This window comes from Eulemur rufifrons, chromosome 15, assembly GCF_041146395.1.
Source record: "Eulemur rufifrons isolate Redbay chromosome 15, OSU_ERuf_1, whole genome shotgun sequence".
Lineage (NCBI taxonomy): Eukaryota > Metazoa > Chordata > Mammalia > Primates > Lemuridae > Eulemur > Eulemur rufifrons.
In genome coordinates, this window is record NC_090997.1 from 62,235,115 (window position 1) to 62,251,684 (window position 16,570).

Genomic DNA, 16,570 nt, shown 5'->3' on the forward strand with positions numbered 1-16,570 from the left:
GAGACATAATTCACATTGCCATACAATTTACCCATTGAAAGTGTACAAATTAACAATTTCTAGTATATTCACAAAGTTGTGCAACCACAGTCTAATTGAGAACATTTTCATCATCCCGCAAAGAAACCTTGTACCCATGAGCAGTCACTCCCCATTTTCCTCATTCCTCTCCAGCCTATGTTGATATGAAATGTCCAGCCTATTGAGAACATTCTGGACATTTCATATTAATGAAATCATATAATATGTGGTCCTCTGTGACTATTTTCTTTTACTTAATATAATGTTTTCTAGGTTCATCCATGTTGTAGCATTTATCAGTACTTAATTTCTCTTTATTGCTAAATAATATTTCATTATATGTATATACCACATTTTGTTTATTCATTCATTAGTTGATAGACCTTTGAAGTGTTCCCACTTTTTAGCTGTTATGAATAATGCTTCTGTGAACATTTGTTTATAAGTTTTTGTCTGTCTCAATACAGTATCCCTGGCAGGGAAAAAACAAAGATTTTGCGAGGACATATATTTTCATTCCTTTGGGTATATGCTTAGCAGGGAATTGCTGGGTCATGTGGTAACTCTGTTTAATCTTTTGAGTAGCTGCCAAGCTGTTTTTCATAGAAGTCGCGCCATTATAATAGCTTGTTTAATGCTCTTGTCTGCTAATTTCATCATCTCTTGTCATTTCTGGGTCTGTTTCTATTGATTTTTTTTCTCCCTGTTATGGGTCATATTTTCCTGTTCCTTTGCATTCCTGGCAATTTTTACTTGGACACGAGGCATTGTGAATATTAAATTATTGAGTGCTAGATTTTGTTGTATTCTTTTAAAAAATGCTAGATTGATGCAGTAAGCTATCTGGAATCTGTTGTATCATTTTGAAGCTAGCATGTAAGCTTTGTTAGGGTGGATGTAGGGCAGCCATTTAGCCCCATTACTGAGGTGATGTTCTTCTGAGGACTTTACCTGATGTCAGGTATATTGTGAATTATTTGTTTTTGCTGGTGGAAACATGAACTATTCCTAGCTGTGTGTGAGCTCTAGGACTTAGGCCAACTGCTTTCTGGTGCGTCCATCCTCAACTTTGGGTAGTTTCCTTTCACACATGCACAGATCAGTCTAAGGCTCTAGAGAACCTCTGTGCTGCTCCTTCCTCCCCAGTGTTCTGCTTTTCCAATTTTGGCCATCTTGGCCTCCTTGAATATGGCCTCCCTGATTACTGATCTCTGCTGCTCAGTGAGACTGACATGCTCTGAGTTCCTCCTTCTCTATGCTATGGCTTGGAAACTGCCTCCTGTCAATAAGTTCAGGCAAATATAGGGCTTGCCTCATTTGTGTCACTATTCTCACAATTTAAGTCCTGTGCTGCCTGTTGTCGAGGACTTGAAAACCATTGTTTCATACACTTTATCTGGTTTTCCAGTTGTTCTTCCATCATAGATTGAATCTATGATAAATGTGATTCCAATGCCCAGATCTGCTGCTATATTAACTCTTTAAAGCAGAGCTTGTTATATAGGTAGAGGAAAAAAAAGAAATGTGTACAACTGTGGGGCCAAGGGAGAAAGCATTCTGCCTGTGTACGACAGACATGGCTATATTTACTTTCTAACTTAGGGCATTTGTGATTTGAAGAGGAGACATTTGAATTTTAAATATGATGGCCTTTGTTTGAATAATTGCCCCTTCTCATTCTTGTAGTCATTCAAGTAATATTTATTAAACACTCACTGAGTACCTGGTGCCCTTCTAGGTATTACTTCTCCTTATTCATACTTCCTAACAGTTGGAATATGCCAAACAAATGAAATAAAAATAGTTTTTCTATTCTGGATTCAGGTTGGATTCTTGGATGTATCTCCCAAGCTTTGACATTCAGAAACTGAAAGTGGAATTTAGTATATTCTCAGACGTGAAGTTGATCTCTTTTCCTTACTGGCCATCTGTTTATTTGTGTCCAAGAATAACAAAACTCTCATATCTGTATTTTTAATTACTAAAAATAATAAATAGGCTGAACCATGCTTGCCCCACTTTTGAAACAATTCCTCCGATAGACTGTTGCAGTAGGGAGCTAATACCCTTGATTAAGAATAAAGACCAGACCTACATAAGCATATGTTGTATTGCTGTATCTGATGTCATGAGGGTGTGATTAATGATCCTTAAGAGTTTTAATTTGGCGTGTCTTACTCCTAAATCTCACTTAAGCTTTGTTGCAGAGCCTGACAAATGAGTCTTCTGTACATGCCAAGATAAGATGTGGCACCACCTTCTTGGTGCCTCATTTCTTAAACCTGCCTGGGTTCTTACAGGTTAAATTCGCAGGGTAGGATCAGGTTTGCATGGAGTCATTGGGAATCTCCACAGATCATTCTTAGTGCAGAATAGTTATGTAACTAACATTCCTTGGCTGAGAACATGGTTCATTTCCCAAACCAATCCTAACACTGTCCTCTGTTAGATCTTTAATAAATCCTTTTATTGTATTTTTGGGATCAGAAAAACAGACCCTGCTTGTATTCTAGAGTCAGGAAATACACAGCATCATTGACTAATTCCTGTCTTAGAGGTCTTAACAGGATTTCATGTTGCCTTTTGGTTTATTTTTATATGTGGAACATTTTTTCTTAATACTTTGAATAGTACATAATTTTTTGTCTATCCTTTTCCTTAAAAGGGAGAAAATTTTTTCAGTAGGAAAATATCTCGTGGTTAATACTATCATTTTATTCCAGGTGGGATGCAGAAGTTTCCCCTAAAAATTAGTTACCTGCTTTTTGAAGACGGGGCCCCTATATCTCTCCCATAGTACTTTATAGATGGTAAGGCTGTACACAGCAAATGTGTTTGAATGCATGATGTTTTCCTGGTGGAGCTGAGATAATTTGTATTATGAAGCTATGCTTCTGAGTGTGAGGATGAGAACATCAAGTCGTTATTTATCTTGGAAAGAACTAATTTGTTTATACTAATAGCAATTTTCTTTTATTTTTCTTTCTTTCAGTCAGTAGCAGCTGCTGTTGGCAGTATATTACTAAAAGATTTCAAGTTGTAGTTTTTAATCTGGGGTGGGAGTAGGGGAGAACAAAATTAATAACGTAAATGTTTTTATTTGGTAAAAGTTTTATTTGATGTGGGGCCTTTACTGGTGTCTCAGTCGCATAGTGTGTTATTACTGACATGCAGTGCTCTCTGTGCCCATAGCCTTCCACAGTAGCCAAAATGTAGGCACTTCCTAGATCTTTGAATGAACGATACAACCCAGAATACTAAAATGTGTATTAAAATCATGTCTCATTTATGCCCCTACTTCCAAAGAGAATTTTAAGGATAATTAGAATTTTAATTGTTAAGGTTAGATAATTTTGTTTGGATGAAGAATCTATGTTCCTGTGAAATTGGGGTTTATGAAATAAGACTGGAAAAAATAGAGTGTATAATTGGGCACATCCTGTACAGCTTGTTGAATCACTCAACCAATGTTATCACCATTAAGCACTTCGGAAACCAGGCTTGTGTGTCCTTGCTCTGCCTGAAGAGCTAGGAGTGCCCGTGAGGAGCAGTAGTTTGTCCAGGCCATAGTCATTTGTGTGACTTGTGGAGCCCCTGCTTATGTGAGTGAGCCTTGCTGGCTGCCTGTGAGTTGCAAAGACATCCAAGCCAAACCAGGCATTTCCTTGGTGATTCTTAAGGCAATGGCAGGAGGTACAGTTCAAAATCCAATTTACAAAGCAACGTCCAGAAGAAAGAATTAAATATGTGTATAGTGCATGATGTACCTCGGCTATTGCAGTGAAAAATTATTGGATTGAATTCTTTCACCGTATTTGTCAGTTTTTCTTTGGCCCCAATACAAACCTACTTTGGAAGGAGTAGATGGTTCATTAGAATAAAAATGCCTGAAAAAGTGAAATTCAAACTTAGGGCCAGATTAGCGGTTCACACCCCTTCTGACCTTGTAAAGTGTAAAAACCTTTTAAGCGTTGTGAAGATGGCACACAGGACATTGTGTGTATGGACATTTTTCTGGGACGTGGGTGAGTAGCATTCACCAGACTCTCAGAGGAGTCCATGACTCCACAAGACGATGACCCACTGACCTAGAGAGATGGTTATGGTTGTAAAAAGGAAGTTTTAAACACACTAGAAAGGAAGATACTTATCCCTGGAAGAAAAGGGAGCATTTATTGGCCTTTCCCTGTGCCTGCCTGCAGCACCCCATTCACTCCAACCCCAGAATCCTTTTGAGGAAAGATTTTGATTTCCCTTGTGGGCGGTAGTGTTTCCAGTGGCTGGTTAAACTGCTGTGAGACATGGAGCTAAGTTTTGAAGAACTTTTATCCTTGGAAGCACTTTTTCTTTCCCTTTTGCCAACTTGTGGTCTTCAGTGTAGCATTGCATAGTGGTTATAAACATGAGTTTTGAAATTAGAAGAATTTGTATTTGAATCCCAGCTCCACCACTTATCAGCTATAAGACCTTGGACAAATCACTTAGGCTTCTTGAACTTTAATTTTTTTTCAGTTATAGAATGGGGATAGTAACATTCTCTATATTATAGGTTGTTATAAGGATTAAAAGAGATAATGAATATGAAGTACATAGCAGAGAGCCTGGCAGATTATAAGCTTCCAGTAAACCTTAGCTGTTTGGTAGTGATAAAGATGTTGATGAATGAATCCCAACTTGATTGTCAGCAACTTGAGGGCAGGATGTTTTATCAGCATCTAGATATCCTAGAATAATCAATTGTTGGTTGCCTTATTTTGGGGGGGGCGGTGGAGACAGGGGCTAGTGTGCAGTGGCATCGTCATAGCTCACTACAACTTCAAACTTCTGGGCTCAAGCAATCCTCTTGCCTCAGCCTCCTGAGTAGCTGGGACTACAGATGCATGCCACCATGCCCACCTCATTTATTTGTTTATTTTTTAAATTTTTTGTGGAGACAGGGTCTCACTGTTGCCCAGGCTGGTCTCTAACTCCTGGCCTCAAGCAGTCCTTCTGCCTTGGCCTCCCAAAGTGCTAGGATTACAGGCTTGAGCCACTTCACCAGGCCTGGTTGCTTTTTTAAATGCGGTCCCAAGTCCCTCTGAGGCCACCAACGGAATTACTCCACTTGTACAAACCCTCTCACAGACATTGTAGGTCTGTGTCTCACCTATTTCAGCTTTTCTACAGATAGTTCGTTGGTCCGGTACTGGTAGAGACCCTCCTCAGTAGAATGGCTGCGGTTTTTTGCTTCATTTCATTGGTCAGGTCCAGTTTGGCCCTTTGGTTGTGGATGTTTGGTGCACTTTAGCCTCTCTGGGATTCTGTTAGCTTCCTGTAACGTCAAGTCCGTATTTCGTGGATAAGACAGAGACTTGAATTTGCTTCTGTTCTCTCATAAATAGGGGTAGAAGCAGCTTCAAGTCCAGTGCTACCAATGATGGGTTGGTGTTTTCTATTGTACTGTTTCCTACTGCAGAATTCTCTGTTCTCCTCCCTCGCCTCAGCCCTGCCCCCAAGACTGTGCCCTCTTAGTTTAATCATATCCTTGTCAGACCATATTCCTTTCAGAGCATAGATTAATTCACACCCATGTCTCAGTAGCTTATAGCAGTTCAAGTCTTACTTTTCCCTCTAGGAATATGAGAATTTACAAAGAGAATATGCAGGGGTGATATCTTAAGCCAGTGGTTCTCGACATGGGAGCTGGTTCTGCTAGAGCCTCGTGGGTAGAGGCTAGGGATGTTACTAAATATCGTACAGTACACAGGACGGCCCCAACAACAGAATTATCCAGGTCAAAATGTGCTGAGGCTGAGAAACTTTGCCTGAAGCCTGACAGGGGTACAGGCCATTTCATAAGTATTTGGGGGAGAAAATTGGAGGTGAGAAGTCTTTAGTTCCCCTGAAGTCAGGCCACCTACACGCTTACCAGGTAGGCCAAGCCTGGAGGCAGGATGTACTAGGAAAAGTTCTTCTGAATTTGGCCTCAGGTCTCACACAGCCATGTTTATGTGACATGTCTATGTGGTCGTGGGCCTGAGGCAGCTGAGGGTGACTCCAAAGTTTTGTTTGGAGAGTTAGGAAGAAGCAGCGCATCTGACACTTTGAGGAGTAGTCAGGGCACTCTCCTTCATTTCCTCTTGGAGAGAGAGTCAGGGAGAGTGAAGCTTCCTGTCTCTGGGGTGGCTTTATGCCTAAATGTCCACTTGAATCAGCCGGGAGAGGGTGGGGAGGGAGGGAGGATGCCTCTGTCCAGAGTAATTTCCCCTTGGGATTGAACCAGAGGAAGGAATCCCTGCTCCTTGGACAATTATGAGAGTATGATTGAGATTCCCCCCCCCCACCAATATATATATATATATATATTTTTTTTTTTTTTTTGGTGTTTTTTTCTTTCTTTAACATCTGTTTCCTTCCCTTTTGTGTTCTTTGTCCTGCCCTCCCTCCACCCCCACTGAGCAGAGACTTCCCCCCCCCCAGGTAAGGAGCTGCCCGTGTGGGAGGCAGCAGGAGTTCTCACCGGGCTCCCCCTTCCCTGGTGCTGTCTCCACGGATCCTGTGTGGCTCAGTCTGCCTTGTTCACTCTGAGCAAGGGTGGCAGTGGCAACAGCAGAAGTGGTAAATCAAGTGACTCATTTTGCATGACGTCTGTGAGAGAGCTAGGCCTCCTGTGTGCTGTCTCTCTCATTCAGGCATTCTTGCAGAAACTTGCTTCTTCTGGAATTGTGTGTAAGAGGGCCTTAAAAAAAAAAAAAGGTGGAAGTGTTTCCCTTCCTGAGCTGCAGCGGAAGCAGCAGGAGGGTGAGCCACTCCCAGGACAGTGGGAGAGCCCAGACAGATGCTAGCATGTGCACCTCCGCTCTGGGGCACAGTTCCCTCTCTTACCTTGGACGTGTCACAGAACTGGAGTGCCTCAGAAGCCTGCTAGAACTTGCCCACGGTTTCTAGCACCTGGGTCTGGGGAGGACTCTGGTGATGCTCCCAGGGCTCCCCATTGGGAAGTGTCAGGGCAGACATCGAGAGCTCTGGTTGTCTCAGGAGCCTTTTCTGATGAGCTTATAAGCTGGCCTGCATTCATGATTTCGTGAGTATGGGTGGGAGTTGTAGGATATTTCGTGGGTGAGTAGAAAATATTGCTGCAGGTAGGTTTTAGTGAACCCACCTGTGCATGTAAATCTTTGCTTTCTAATGTCTCAGCTCCTCACACTGGGTGGAGAAGCTTGTCACCTCCGATTCATCCCTAAGCTTTGTCTTAGGCCCAAGACTGACAGACACTAGCTCAGCCCCATTGTGGACACCAGCCCAGGCCTTCAGCTTTGGAAAAGATTGTTTTTTCCTTGGGCAGGCCTTGTCAGACTTTTTGCTCCTGGGTATTTGCTTTTTTGATGTCCTTACTATACAGAGCCACACAATGTCTTTCCAGGAAGGCAAAAAAATACACACTCGCCAAGCCTCTAACCTGTGTAGAAAATACAGTTGTGACAAAGTATACACCAGTTTGTGCTGTTTCATTAAGGAGTAATTAATCTCAGCTACTAAAATAAAGGGAGAAGGAAGGAAATCCAGGTCTTTAGCTGTAGGTTCATAAACTGGATTTAAACAAGAAGAGTCTTCCTCCTCTTACGATGGCACCTGTTCTTAATTCTACTTTATGAACAGTTGATACAAAAGTTTTCTCCTGGCAGGGCGTGGTGGCTCACGCCTGTAATCCTAGCACTCTGGGAGGCCGAGGCGGGTGGATCGCTCGAGGTCAGGGGTTCGAGACCACCCTGAGCAAGAGTGAGACCCCCCCCCCCCCGTCTCTACTAAAAATAGAAAGAAATTATCTGGCCAACTAAAATATATATATACAAAAAATTAGCCAGGCATGGTGGCGCATGCCTGTAGTCCCAGCTACTTGGGAGGCTGAGGCAGGAGGATTGCTTGAGCCCAGGAGTTTGAGGTTGCTGTGAGCTAGGCTGACGCCATGGCACTCACTCTAGCCTGGGCAACAGAGCGAGACTCTGTCTCAAAAAAAAAAAAAAAAAGTTTTCTCCTTTCATCTGAAAAATAGAGAACAACCGCACGTTTTGTTGGTTAGTTAAATGGACTTAGAAGTGACTGAGAAATTCATGGAATTCCTCAGTGAAAAGAGATCACATTAATGGGCAAGTAGCAGTCATCGTTGCCAGCAAGATTTTGGCATCTGGATTCTATACAAACTGATAGTTTGCATACAAAACTGTAAAAACTATAAAACAGTGTTGAGGTTGCAGGGGCAAGGGAATTTCCTTCTTCTCATGAATCTGATATTTTGGGAATGTCCTGAGAGAAAAGTTCTTTCACTTACGTGGTGAGCAAGGTCCAAGTTTGTATACCCAGGTCAGATTGTACCCCAGGCTTTCCAAGGACTTACCTTGCATCTGAGCCAAATGCTTAAGGTTGATGGAATTTAGGGTGTATTTCCCTTCCTTGTTTTGATCAGACGTTTCTTAGGATAGACTAATGGTTTTTGTGTTTTTTTTTTTTTAAGTCTGTTGGTTTACTCTAGAAACATACAGCTCTTCTGGTACAAATCCAAGGAAGTCCAAATGAGGATTAATGTAATTATATTTCAAGATGTGAAGGAGGTACACCATCACATTTATCAGGCTGGTAGATTTCCTCCCTAATAAATAGTGGCAAGAAGAAAGTTATGGGTCCAGCCGGGATGGGTGCAAGTTTTTAGAAAAGATTATTTGTAGTGGTAAGGCACATCTCTGTATGTGGGCTTTGGTCTTGAACTCCTGGCCTCAAGTGATCCTCCCGCCTCAACCTCCCAAAGTTCTGGGATTACAGGCGTGAGCCACCACACCTGACCAGAGCTTTGAAATAAGAAATTAAATTGCTACTTCAGGAGCTGAGCACTGTGGCTCACTCCTGTAAATCCCAGTGACTCGGGAGGCGGAGGCAGGAGTATCGCTTGAAGCTAGGCGTCTGAGACCAGCCTTGGCAACATACATCTCTACAAAAAAATTAGCCAGGTATGGTGTTGTATGTAGTTCTAGCTACTCAGGAGGCTGAGGTGAGAGAATCGCTTTAGCCTAGGAATCAGAGGCTACAGTGAGCTATGATCGTGCCACTGCACTCCAGCATGGGCATTTATTGTCTCTAAATAAATGAATATTAATAGCAACTTCATTTTTGCAGGAAATAATCAAAATGTAAAAAAGTTAAAGTTAGTATTGCGTTTTGGTAAAGCTTAAATGTGTTTTATGCTTCTGAAAATAAACTGTTTTCTGTGCGTAAAAGCAGAGGTTGAATGAATCACAAGTGTATCCTTTACGGAGTGGAAATGGATGCTGGTGTTTCATATACTCATATTACTTTTTTTGAAGTTGCTTGGCGTTTTTAAAAGCTCAGTCTAAAAAGTTTATTCACTGAATGCATGCCACGTGCGTAGGATTAAACATTTTATCTGGTATTTGTTATAATTTAAGCAGGAGTGTTAATAAAACCATGTGTAATGAACTAGCATATACTTGCCATTATATTTTTATCTTAATAATTGTTATTTAGTTTCTATGAAAAGTTCAGTTACTTAAAATTTCCATGCTTTTTGTGAGTTTGCTCTATTGTTTAACTTTACTGACTGAAGTAATTTTGTTAGGTCATTAGATTGGTGGTCTCCTTTTTTGTATAGTCACAATTAATTTCACTCATTAAGTTTGAAAACTAGTGCAAATCCTGAGTTGATCACAAGACCACAGTTAAAGGTGCATTCATGTATCTGGTGTGAGATACCTATCTTCACTGTATTAATCATTTCCATTAATCAGTAAATTTTTAACTTTTAAAAGATTTGGTGATTTAAAAAAGACACGATGAAAGGAATTATTTCTCTAAAACCAAAGAAATCCTTGCTCTAGGAAGCCTTGTTGAGAAGAGTGCTGAGCTCTGCTGCCTGTGTCAGGATTCTCTGGCAAGTCCTCACCCCCCTGTGAGTCAACTTTGGTGTCGTAGAAAGATGCTGCCACTTGCAGTCAGGAGGCTGGGGCCCAGCCCCACCCTGCCACCTACCAGCTGTGAAGCTTTGGGTGAGCCAGCAACTTTGCTGAGACTTATTTGCCTTATCTTCAAATTAAAAATGGTATTACTATGTCCTGAGTTGTTTAAATGAGATTACTCAGTGCTAACAGGGCCTCTCCTGCCACAGGTGCTCAATAGGTTGAGGTTTCTTTTCCTGTCTCCTGCCTCCTTATAAGGGAGGCCAGAGCATTTTGACTTAGAATTGTGTCTAAATTCAGCTGGTGTGTTGCATAAGCCTAGTTATCTGCTTTTCCTCTCAGTTCTTCCTTAGCAGATAGCTGATTAGAGGGAGGTGGGGTGGGGGAGGAAGCTGCATGAAGCTCTGAGAGAAGGTAGTATGAGGTTCTTTAGTGTAGGAGCACACTTAAGTGTGACCCTGGGACATCTAGAAAAGCTTAGATTATGTCCAGTGCACTGTTTTAAAATGGCTCACATTTTAATGTTTTGGCATTGAGAAGTAAGTGTTAACTTATTTGAAAATTTTGCTTATGAGCAATCCGTTTATTTTCCTGTGGTACGAGATAGGAAAGATATACCAGTTGGCCCACACTCACTGGTGCTCAACAAGAACCAGACCCAGAGCTGATGGTCTGATCTCAGAGGATACTAATTTTCTTTCCTGAGGCATCAGAACTCACTAGTCATGTTGCCAGCCCAGATACCTGTGACACCCTGTCCTCCTGGCAAGTGGCCACTCTTTTGTGGAGTATCTGTTACTTGCGTAAGGCAAGCCTCATTATTTTAATACTTGTTCCCAGGTTAATGTCTTGAGCACATATATCAAGATAAATAGACAGGTCATTGATTTTTGAGATGAAAAACAACTATACAGCCAGGAGGGAAAGATAAAATCACTTTATAAGTTATAGTGGTACAGGGTGCTCTGCCTTCTCTGATGATTTTTGTTTCCAGGAATCATTGATTACATAGCCTTTTTTTTTTTTTTTTAAAAAAAAAAAAAAAAAAAAAAACCTATACCCATTCTGCCTATTTCAGAGTGAAATGTCCTATAAGGATAATCTTGTTAATCACTAATGTGGAATTTTATGTTCCCCAGCTGGCCATGCCAGTGTTTTGGTTAGGGTTTTTGGTGATTTTTATATCTACTGTAAACTCTGATGTAAATCATTGTCAAACAGATACTTAAAACCAGGGGTACCTCCAAAGGTTTCGCATAGGAGGAGGTGTGTGAGCTGAGCCATGAGGGGTGACCAGAATTTCTTTAGGTGAAGAAGGATGGATGAGCTTCATAAGGGCAGGGACTGTGTGTCTTGAGTTCATCCTGTATCTCCAGCCCCTGACAGAGAGCCTAGTGTATGGTGGGTACTACTCACTACATATGTCACAAATAAATAGTAAATGACCAAGTAGTGGGAAGGTAGGATAACAGATCTGGAGCCTGGAAGAGGTCTTGAGTGTCCGGCCAGAGGGTGGGTTCTTGATCCTGTAGAGCAGGGATGGTTGTAGATGCCCTCCTGCATGCTGACGTGCTGACTGATGGTGGCTTCTGAGTTACTCCTGAGTCTAGCAGGAGGGAGGGCTTCTAGCTTTCTTGGACACCAGGTGGGAGATGGAGCAAGGTATGGCAGGCTTGTTGCTGTGAGTTTGCCCTCCAGTGGTTTGGAAATGGGGAGTAAAGCAGATCTTTATGTTAGACCATTTCCAGTCTGTCCCAGTCTGCCTTCACATATCGTCAGAATGGACACGTACAGCCTGGTCGGGGCTCTCTGGGGGCCCTGAGGTCGGAGGGGCTGGAGGCTCAGACAGGGCAGTGGCACTGGGAGTGAGAAGCCCCCAGCAGTCAGAGCCCTCCATGCATCCCCCTAGACTCAGTTATTTACTGATGATGCTGCGTGGCTAGTTCACAATACTGATGGCTGAGTGGGGTATGAAAAGTGAACCCTGTCCTCAAGAGCTTGCAGGCTCGTTGGAGAAATAACGACAAAAAATCCCCAAAACCATGGTAAAATAAAAGAAACAAAAATCCAGGTTGTACATTTGCACTGTAGTTCAGTGACTAAGAGTGCACGATGCTTTGGTTTAAATCCCTAACTTTGCTGCTTATCAGCTATGTGACATTTTGCAGGTGACTTAAGGACTCTTTCCCTCAGTCTGCTCATCTGTTAAGAGTATTACCTGCCTCATAGGCTGTTATGAGGATTAAAGGAGAAAATATAGGCATTTTTAAAGTGCTTAGAACAGTTTGGCGCATAGTAGGTGCTATATGATTTTTACTTTGGAGGTAGAGTCCCTAATCATCAGTTTCCTCTTTATAATAAGAACTTCATAGTATTGTGAAGGTTGAGTGAAATAATGTCTATAAAAACATGTAGCAAAGAGCCTGGCAGAGACCAAGTGCTCAATAACCAGTAGCACTTTCATTCTGGTTATTTGATACTTGACCTTTGGTGTGAGTTTGTTTGATTCTCCTTCCACAGATATATGGGAAGATATAACATATTTTAGTCCATCTATTTTTGCTTTTGGTTTCAGAATCCACTTTTCAAACAAAATATGCATTTGTTAACAGGCTGCTTCTATGCCAAGAAAGATGACAAAATTACCTTTGCACACTCTTCTCTCCTCCCCCCAAAGCCCTGTGTGAGCTTGTCTCTGGCTGTGCATATTTAAGTATTAACTAAGATAAAGCAGGAGCTCAGCAGGGGCTTTCTAATAGCTAATCCACAGTAACCCATTTTAAAAATCTTTTTCTCCCACACAAGAGAAGAACTAGCAGGGATGGGACATTTTGCTGGTTATTTGAAAGGAATGTCACTCAGGGCTTTGGGGAAGGTGAGGAGGAAGAGTGGTATCTCATGGTTGAGGTTTTTTTGCTTGGTGCATGCCTCTTCTCCCGGTCCATTTGCTGCATCCAAGACATGAAGTGGAGACAAGTGGTAGGAGGAAGGAGCCTTCGTCAAAGTTCTAGGCAGGTTCAGCGGTGTTGAAAGAATTGAAACCCACACTACAGCCAGTTATAATTAGGAAGAAGTGGAACAGCACTCTACCCTGGGATGGCATGGGGAAGAAACCTCCTTCTTCCCCCGCTAGGCACTGACAGCCAAAGACAAAAGGTGGGAAGAACCTTGGGTAGGTGGAAAGTTTTCTACACAGTAAGTGCTGGTGGTCTTCTGAGCTCTAGGGCCCTTTGAACTTCTGGAGTTGAGATGAAGGCATGGAAGGTCTTTTTGCCTAAGGTCATGAGAGTTTGGGCTTTAGAATCTGACGGACCTGGGTTCCAGTGTGAACATCTTGGCGTATTGGCTGTGGGGACCTTGAGCAAGTTGTGTAACCTCTCTCTGCCCCCATTTTTCACAGGGAACGTCACACTTGAGGATGAAGTTGAAGTTGTGCATATCATCTATTACTCTTGGTGGTGGTAGTATTAGCCAGCAACATTCAGAGGGTAGAGGAGGAAACAGGCAGCATTCTCAAGGGCGAGAAGTAAACGTTGCCTTCTGGGTTATAAAGGACCCTTCTGAGACCTCCCAGCTCAGTTTTGTAGCAAAGGCAAGTGAGGTTAAGAAGAAGGGTTGTGTCGTTTTCTGGTACCTTCTTCCTGGGGGGCTCCTAAGATCTGAGCTGTAGGGAATTCGAGTGGGGTAGTGGGGGAACTGCCAGTAGGGAGAGGTTTGGTGGTTTGGGGCATCAGTGTAGGGGGAAGTTTTTTGTTTATTTCTTTCCTTTTACTGTCTTAAACAGCATGTTGAACTTTATTGGAATTGTAAACTCAAAGGATGCTAACATTATAATATCTTTTTGTATTATCTTTTTATCTAAAAATTATCTAAAAATACATCTTTTTAGAGGGGATTAGAAGGTAGAAGATTTAGTTAATATTTTTGCTTCATAGTAAAATCTTTCACCAGTTTTATTTTATAATCTTTTTTTTTTTTTTTTAAAGAACCTTTTTTTCCTGACAGGAGACATTAAGAGAGATCTACTTTTTATGTTGTTTTCTCAGGTTTTTTTTTATGAATGAAGTAGCACTCGTCTTTAAGCACCTTTGATAGGAATTTAGATAATAAGCCAGTGAAAGATCTTTTTTATCCATAAATCTCTGTTGTGATGGTGAACCCATGATAAAAAGGTTAGAAATATAGACCAGGAAATTGAGATATATTTGCTTGGTTATATAAACTCTGCATTTCAGACCTGAAATAGAACAAGCCCACTTGAATGAAGCTTTGGGAGCCTCTTTGCTGTTTCCAGGTCATCCTTGAAGGTCTTAAAGTATTTTTTTTAAATGACCAATTCTTTTCTACTGTATTGGTCTAAACTATGTTGGCCCTTTCTGGTTTGGGAGTAGACTACAAGTGGCTTCAGGGAAAGAGGTTTCTAGGTATAGAATGGGTGGGGAAGGAGGAGTGGGTAGGGAAGGTTTTGGGGCATGCAAGTCAGAGTGGAAACGACTGTAGAACAAAGAGAGAGAACGGGATGAAGGGGGAGGGTACAAGGAAGACTTGGGAACAGGGAAGAGCAGGTTGGAAGAGAAAAGGAGAAAGAAGGCAGAATGATGAAAACAGGGAAGAAGGAACAACCCTGAGAGGACACAGAAGGTATTGGGTAGGAATGGCCAGAGATGAGGTTGAGATGAAAGGGTAGAGGTGGGTAAATGGGGAAAAAGAGAATAAATACATTAGACGGGGGCATGAGGGGTGAGGTGCCTGAGGGATGCCTTTGTGGCTGTGAGACTTTCAAGGGCATTTGAACATTTTGGGTATCCAGAGTGACACTGGGAACGTGATTGAGCAAGGCTTGTTGGGCATTTGTGTCTCAAGGGATCATCTGAACTTTTGTGCTTTGGGGTGGGAGGAAAAAGTAGAAGGCAGCTTTGCCTATCCTTTTATGTTAATTTCTTATGATCTTGTGACTAAGGCCTATTTTTGTTGGGTCAGCTAGTTCTGCGTGTCCACTTCCTTTCTTCTAAGTTCTATCAACTCATGCATGAGTCTTGCCACATCTCTATAACTCTTTGTAACCTGTTTCACTTTAAATATTTTTTTAAAACGTTTTTTAAGGGAAGAATTAAAAAACGATTAGACCTTCTCAAATTCTCTCCTTTCTTTCTTCTCTCCCCTTGCCACTGAGGGTCATTGCATTCTTCTCAGTGAGCCATTAGAAAGCCTGTTTGTTAATTGATTAAAATGCAAAAAATAATCTTGGGCTTTGAGTTCTTTTATTGCTTTTCATTGGACACAGAGTTTTCTCTATTTTAATGTATGTTAATGTGCAAACCCATTTATTTTAGACATTTTTATAGTCTTTCTAAAATGTATTTAATTATGCTGCTTTCTTAAACTAAGTCTAGAATTTAGTTTATCATCATGGACCATCAGTATTTTCTAAATCATCTGGTTTTCAGAAGATAGGATATTGAGGTAGTTAGGATGTGGGTACATTTGTTCATATTCATTTGAAGTGTGTTTTATGTGCTGGGCACCTGGGGCTGTAGCGGCTGTAGTGGACAGACCCCATTCTGCGCTGCTGAGTTTAGTCTGAATTCTGCACAGCGATCGGGACGTGTACAGTGGGGAGAATGCTGGTCTTGTGTTCTGGATGGTTAGAGTCATCAAACTGCCTCCAGATAAATGAAGTATTACTCTTTTAGGCCTCTGACTCACACATTTGGTCATTTCCACCACTTGTGTATATTGCCTAGCCAGCTTCTCAATCCATGTGTAGTTTTGGGTTTTATTTTGTTGGGGGTGGAGGTAGAGGGCAAGGAGAGGGCCATGTGTTGATTTGTGTGGAGACAGGATAGTGCTGGTCCAAGATTTTTCTACTTTCTAAATGATTATTCTGTAATCTTTGAAAACTTTTTTTTTTTTTCTGACAAAAGACATTAAATAAGTGAGGAGCCAGCCTTTTCCTGTGGTTTTCTAAGATTTTGTTTTTTTGTTTTTGTTTTTAAAGTAAATGAAGTTGCATTTCATCTTTAAGCACCTTTAATAGGAAATAAAATAATAAACCTGTGGAAAGTACAGTGCTGTGCCTACAATAAAGTCCCTTCTGACAGCCTCTCGTCCTGCCCAAGTGTCTTCTGCTTTGTTCTTACCAGCATTGGTGTTTCAGAGTTGCCTTAGGGGGCCTGGCCTGGCTCCTTAAGGATGGCACTGCTGATAGAATTACTGTTTGCCATTCATCTGACAGTATGTAAAGTGTTTTGTCCTTGTAAAAAAATATTTAGTAGAGGTAATCAGAAAAGAAAACTTGATTTTTATTGTTTGTCAAATGAACTGGCTCTGAAATGAATGTTGTCTCATTTCTAGGTGTGTTTCAGGAGCAGACCCCCTCAGGTACTGACTGTCCGCCTGTAAAAAAAAAAAAAAAAAAAAAGACTGACGTGTGTGTGTGTGTGTGTGTGTGTGTGTGTGTGCGCGCGCGCGCGCGCGCGCGCGCGCGCGCGCGCGCCCGCCCACCCATTTTCTCTTTCCCTAAAATCTCAGGCATGAGCATCTGTGAACAGTTGACTGATTTAAGCTACTTCACTGATAAGTTATGAGAATGTGGTCAGAGTGGT

At 41.7% G+C, this 16,570-nt stretch overlaps 1 protein-coding gene across 3 annotated transcripts in view; it reads left to right on the plus strand.

Moving 5' to 3' along the window:
• FOXO3 (forkhead box O3) overlaps positions 1–16,570 on the plus strand; it is a 115,124-nt gene that overhangs the window by 49,949 nt on the left and 48,605 nt on the right. The window contains exon 2 of one of the 3 annotated variants that reach the window (XM_069488390.1): positions 16,320–16,346. The exons of the other annotated variants lie outside the window; for them this stretch is intronic. Coding sequence (XP_069344491.1) covers positions 16,320–16,346 — 27 coding nt within the window. The remainder of the gene's footprint in view (positions 1–16,319; positions 16,347–16,570) is intronic. 3 annotated transcript variants of the gene reach the window in all.